A 6,565-nucleotide genomic window follows, 5' to 3' on the forward strand; every position below is an offset into this window, starting at 1 on the left:
TCCTTTTCCTTTTTCCTTCCCTTTTTATTTATTTTTCCTTTAATTTTTCCTTTCTTTCCTACTTGTTTTCTTTTTCTCTCCTATTTCTTCCTTTCTATTTTTTCCTTGTTCTTAAATTTTCCCCCTTTCCTTCATTTTTTTTTCCTTTACACCTGTGCTCGCACAGAGACAAATCTAAATCCAACTGCAATCTAAGGGAGATTTTTAAATGACTTTTTGGATCAAGCCTGGAGTTCTCTGCAGGGAGCAAGAATGGGAGCAGGCAGGATTTACATTTCATGGCTTTTAAAGAATCTGAAGTGTGGGGAACGGCATTTGCCGAGGCTGAGTTTCACAAGTCTATGTGGATGTACCTCGGAATGTGTATGTGATTAAGCTTAAAGCCCTTTTCTGTAAGAAAGCAGGCAGATTCCCTTTCCTGCAGCCTGAACCCTGCTTCTCYAATTTTGAAACAAAAGTTCTTGCCAAGGCCTTGGCAGTGCGATGTCASTGCTAAAGGGGATGGAATCAGGGTTTTTGTTGGTGTCGTCTTCCAAAGCTGAGGTGTCTCCACTGCAAACAGCCCCTGCCCCCTCAAGCACTGAGAGCCGTGACAGCGAAACATTAACGGCAGTAAAAAYGAACCCAAAATTGAACCAAACAAGACCTAGGATTTTTTTTCTCTTCCCCCTTCCCCCCAACTTAACTGCTTCCAAACTCCCCGATGAAAGTATTTTAATATGTAGGAAGAGCTGCTGGAGTCTGCAATGCGATTCAGTGTTCTGTGGTGTGGGATGAACAGATTTTCCTTTCCGTAGGGTTTCCTCCTGCAAAGTCATTGTAGAGGAGGGAATACTGTAAGATTAAATCTGGTTAAAATACTATATTCATGTCACACCAGATACGGTCTCCAGACTGTGCACAGTCTTTCAGCTTCCTTTATTGTGAAATCCTTTTAAAATAGCACAGTATAGTGTAGAGAACTTATTGAAGTATAACTGTCTTACACCAACTCTGTCAGATAAAATGAAGGAAAGTGATCAGGCTTCTTAAATTAATAAATCTGCTTAGTGTCTCTGTCTGMCTTCACGCTCTCTTACTGTCTTTGACTCTTTCTTTATTAATAAACTGATAGTTAAATAAAGCTGCTAAGTGAAGCAATGCACCTTGTCGGYGGAAGAGGGTTGGAGCCTCCCGTTCCAGGTCTGCTGTGCTGTGAATGGTTGTGGGTTTAGGGCAGGGATGGCTGCAGCAAAGACTAAAAGCAGGGCTGACCACATCAGTTTCTGGATGCTCTTCAGGTGTGAGGCTTGAGTACCTGTTCCTCTCAGCCCCCTGCATTAATAACAGGATGAATTAACCGATTGGCATGAAAGGAGAGGTTGTCCTGAGGAAAATGACACCAAAGGTCCAYAGGAGTCATTTGCTTTTAGAGATCCCGGGCCAAGTGCCAAGTATTGCATTTATGAAAGCACCATCCCCTTTCTCAAAAAAAACCCACCAACCACACCAAACCTGAAAGAAAAAACAAAACAGTGCAAAATAAAAAGGCAACATCCCTTTCAGTGGGGTCCTTTTAATGAGGGGGGGTCTTTCAACAGAGGACCTTTGGGTGGGGTGTGGGACAGAGATGATTCAGCTGGGGCTGGCAGTAAATGTGCTGCCGACTTTTGTTTTCAGAGCTGCAGAGCTAATGTGGAATCAAAATGCTGGAAAAGCGCCTATAGTTTGTCTTGCCTTCTTTTTTTTATTCAAGTCGATCAGACTTGTGGTTTATTCTTGGTCTGATTATGCTGCACGGTTACAATAAATGGATGGAGCTCAAGCATTCCTGCAGGCGCTTTATAGGAAATATGTGTGTGTGCCCGTGTATGCACACTCAGARAGAGAAAGTTGATTGTAAGGGGCACAACAAAATATCCATATTTAAAAAATGTAGATTGACTCATTGACTTATCTCACTTATTGTACAAAGATTCACCCTATGTTGAATTTTTTTTATTTTAAATTAGATTTTAAATATGTGTTGACAGGATGAATTTTTACCGTGTGARTAACTGCAGGGGGAAATGACAGCTCTGCTTTTGTTATTAAACTACTGTCTTGAAAATAATGGAGTGTGTACAAAAATTGATTATTATTTTGCCAATTACATTAGTGCAGCTAATAACGATCATTAAGAAATAYAGAAAGCTACACCCTTTCAGATCTTAGAAACTGATATTCACTGGTGAAGCTAAAATAATGTTTTTAAGATATTTTGTCAGTAAGAATCTCCTGTTATTAATGTGAAGTAAATACTAGATGTGTGAGCTGGAAATGTTTCACTTCAAACTGTGTTCATTTCTTCTTCACTCAGTGAGAGTTAATAAACAGTACAAGAGACTTTCKAAATTTAATTTAGGATTTGCATATAAAAGGTCCTATTCTGTACCATAGTGGCACAACAGACAGGCTTTACAATGTTAAATATTCCTTTTAATAATAGTTTATTTTAATATATTTACTAAATTAGGTACCCGAGAGAATCATCTACAACGGTGATGTGAAAATCCCTGTTACCTGAGGTCAAAAAAAAAAAAAGGTATGTTTTCCTTTTCATTAGCAATTTGACATATTTCAGCAGGGGTGGTAATTTCACTGCTTTGTTTTCTGCTGCTAAGATGGTGCTTTCTGCTCCAGCCCCGGGGAGCCGGTGACAGGCTGTGGCGCAGTTTCCTGGGCTTTTGGGTGAGGCTGACTTTCAGGTGCCTACAAGAACCACTTGCAATGATGGGGCTTTGTACTTTTGTCAGCCAGGCAACTCTCCCGTGTCCCACAACTCATATATAATCCTTTGCAAATGTTTTCTTTCTTTTTCTTCAAATGCTAKCGTTCAGACATCAGCTAAGGGGATWAAGGATGGGTTCTTCTGAAGATCTGCCTCAGATCTTGATGAAAATCATGAGTCTGTGTTAGATGACTTCAGTACTTACAAATTACAATAGAGTTTAATTCACAGCACTGCTTTCCTCTGGAAATTCATGTTCATTCAATCTGTCAACATTGACTAAAAAATATGCCGCTAATGAAAATGTGGGAATTAAAACTTTCAATCCCTTCCCCTGCTAGACTCCAACAGGCACTTTATTTTTTTTTCCCGTGGAATCTGATTTTTATTGACCTTGACTATAAAAATACTAAGTGGGTTAAATGAGCACCAAGGTTGCAATGACAGATTCCTGTGTGAATTTTTTTTTATGAAACCTCCTATTTTAGTTAAGAACACAGGCTGCCGTACAGCCTGCCWTGCTTTGATCAATGGTTAAGTGCTGTTAGAAACTGCTGAATTTTATTAGCTCATGGAATTAAGCTTGTTTAAATAACAGATTTATTTTTTATCTTTAAAAATAAATGTAAATAATTAAAATAATAGATTTATTTGTTAATTTTGAAAATACATTTGAATAACAGATTTATTATTTAAAATTTAAATAAGTATGGAGAGGATGTAATTGGTGCTCTAAACTAAACATTAAAAGGAACTGAGTGGAGTTTTTGGTAGTTTATATGGTTTAGAAATAGTTTTCTCAAGGAACACTTGAGGACCTTTGTTTTGAGCCTGATTTTCCTCTTACTTCCCTGGAACACCCTGGGTAGGGTTTTGCCTGCAGTGCTTTTTTTTTCTGCATTTCACCACTGTAAATGGGAGAGAAACCAGACCTCTTAAGTTTTTTGGGATTTTTTTGATGAAAACTTTGAGTGCAAAATGTATTTTTTTCAAGAATAGTGCCAAGTTGCTATTCAGCTGAAGTAAATACATGAAGTGTGTGTTTTAATTACAAAGGTGCAGCACATGTTTCATCAACTTTCTCCTGGGGAAACATTTCTAATTTCAATAATTCCATAGGAAAACTTGTCATGCTTCCTGTAATTCATATATGTGACTATTAGATTTATAGAAATAGGTTATATGTATATATGTTCTTGTAATCCACATAATAAAAAAGGAAATCTTTTTCCCTTATTGACACTTGTGATCTCAAGACTTGCTTAGCCTGCTGTTCTCTGGGACAATTCCTTGTGTCTTCCTTCAGCATTTTGTGGTTATTTTTTTCCCATATTATAGACAAGAAAAACCAACAAAATAACCAGCAGCAAAATCTGTTAGTTTTAAGCAAATAGCTCTTGGGTCTCGGAAGAGTTAACAAACTTTTATGGCAAGGTTCAGACAGTTCTGACCCCTATGGTAATATTTCATATAAGGTTACTGYTGGGAGAGAAATCAAATTTCAGCTGTGAACATGATTGACAGGTGAAAGCAAGAGAGAGAAAGACATCTGGTCAGATGGGGAATTTGGGCAGGAGAAGGACAATTCAGGGAAGTGTCTCTGTGATATTACGAATAATAAGCTTAGATATGAAAACTCCGATCCTCCACTCCTTCTGGAGGAGAGCTCACTTGATATTCATGGAKGTGGCTTGGTTGGGGGAATTTAAGACTGTACATTTATAGTAGTGGACAGYAGTCTCCATGGTCTGACTTACTAACTTGGCTCCTTTCAAGGATTTATGTTATTTCTGGCAAACTTTTAGGATTTCAAGGCCATTTATTTCATGAGTGCGGCTGGAGTATTTGGTGGTTGCTGGTTAAGAGGTTCTCACCATAATGTTTCTGGCAGCTCAGGCAGCAGCAGGGGTAGTGGAGGTCAGTGGTGGTGTCACTCCGTGCCCTCCAGCCTGCTGGGACTGCTGAGAGTTTTCAGAGCAAGCTCTGCAGGATGAATTTTGTGTTTATGATATACACTGTTATACCAGCAACAAAATTAGTTGCTGCCATATAAAATACCACGAAAGGGTCCATTGTGGTGTTTTATAAGCARCTGTTATTTTCCAAGGGCTGTGTTTTGTCTTATTCCAGCTCCCAGCAGCACCAGCTAATGTCCCTCACAATACATACATAACCCCAGGTGTATTTCAACTGTGCTTCAGTGTATTTTATTTGGTGCAGAAGAGGTTTTTCCATCCTCTGATATCATGGAACCAACAGAAATAAAATATCCCTCTTCTTCCTGATCAGCATGATGATGTTGGAAAGSAGAATTTGCTTCTGACATAAAAAACTGTAGCCAGGCTTTCTCTTAAAAAAGGGCAAGAAAAAAAAACGTTGGTTTTTTATCACTGTGTGTAACAATGTTTCGGCTTTCAAATAGGCTCTGAAGGACTTTTTTAGAGCTCCAAGGGCAGGATGAGGCAATGATGGACCCTGGGATCTAAACTGCATCCTACCCGCATCCCAGATGAGAGATCCTGGGTGGGCTTCTGGCCCCACTGTAGGTTTTGGTAAAATCTCCCCTGAATTCCTGGGGCCCGTACTTTGACCACAATGGGAATATCTACAGGGATGCTGTACTAATAAAAAGCAAAATCTGAACTCATACAGCGGCAGCTGAGCTGTGAATTCCCTGGATGGATGTTCTTATTTGGGAGTCAGGGTGGATTTCCCCCCTCCCCAGTACAGCTAAGCTGCTTTCAAAATAAAATAAATGAACCAGGAAAATCCACTCTTATTCCAGAGTAGGAGTGTCCACCCAGGCAATGGATAGCACTGCAGTATAGTTTACTTCCTAATTTCCCCGTATGGATGAGACCTAAACTAAGGGGAAAATAAGGAGCAGTAAAGAACAGAAATGCATTTTCTGTTCCTTTTCCAGTTTGCCTCTAAGACCTTTCACACAGGGGAAATCATGGCASTCTGAAAATACACATTTACTTACTTTTCACTGCTATTCCTGCATTTGCACATGCATTTTTAAAAGAGATTTGTGTTTTGTGCAAGACCTTTTRCATTCTCATACTATTCATGTGTATTTCTGATGTGCAGCTGAGTCTGTCTATTGTTCGTGACATCATTTCTCATTTTATGGCCATGTCTTGTGATGTCAAACTGCCCAGCTTCACTGCAAAATAGATCTTGTTTTTATTCCTAGACTGTACATCTGATAAAATTGAAAATTAGAGCTAAGAACTGTAAAAGCAATCAAATCTCTTTGTGCATGAGCGAGTTATTTTTAACTTTACGTTGTTGAATTAACACTCCCTGTAAAATGTCTTTATTTTCCGAGGCTCATATCAAGATAACTTCCATGAAATATTATTGGCAAACTTCCCGCAGCAGTCAATGGGAGCCTTGTATGTATTTTTCAAGCAGATGTGCTGTATTAAACCTAAATGAGAATCTTTTTTTTATCAAATGGGATGCAATATGTTATTCTTGATTAAAAAATTCATAGTAACYTCTCCCCCTCCCTTTCCTCTACCCAAACATATTTTGTACAATTTACAGATCATTTCATATAGGTAAAAAATAAGTTCTTGAATGTTTTTTTAAAAAAAGCAGGATTTTACTATGCCTCAAACTCCTTTCTAGCTCATTCCTATGAATTTGAAGTAYGAAAATGTCTCGAATCTTTATGAGTGAAGGTATATGCCATAGGTAACAGCTTTTACTCCCCTAAAATTCCCAGGAAAGTCAATTTAATATTTTTCCCTGTGTTTAGAGTAAGCTCTAAAATATTTTCCAGTGATGTAGTTCTTGCTGTTGTTT

The 6,565-nt window shown here is 38.5% G+C and overlaps 1 protein-coding gene across 2 annotated transcripts in view; it reads left to right on the forward strand.

Annotated features, from left to right (window-relative positions):
- Nucleotides 1-6,565, forward strand: part of MAF (MAF bZIP transcription factor) — a 183,606-nt gene that overhangs the window by 9,923 nt on the left and 167,118 nt on the right. For both annotated transcript variants that reach the window (XM_057372538.1, XM_057372537.1), the window contains exon 2: nucleotides 2,495-2,563. In XM_057372538.1, coding sequence (XP_057228521.1) covers nucleotides 2,495-2,528 — 34 coding nt within the window. In that variant the 3' untranslated portion in view covers nucleotides 2,529-2,563. The remainder of the gene's footprint in view (nucleotides 1-2,494; nucleotides 2,564-6,565) is intronic.

Source organism: Malurus melanocephalus, unplaced genomic scaffold (assembly GCF_030028575.1).
Source record: "Malurus melanocephalus ecotype Western Australia unplaced genomic scaffold, MMel_1.1 scaffold_173, whole genome shotgun sequence".
Lineage (NCBI taxonomy): Eukaryota > Metazoa > Chordata > Aves > Passeriformes > Maluridae > Malurus > Malurus melanocephalus.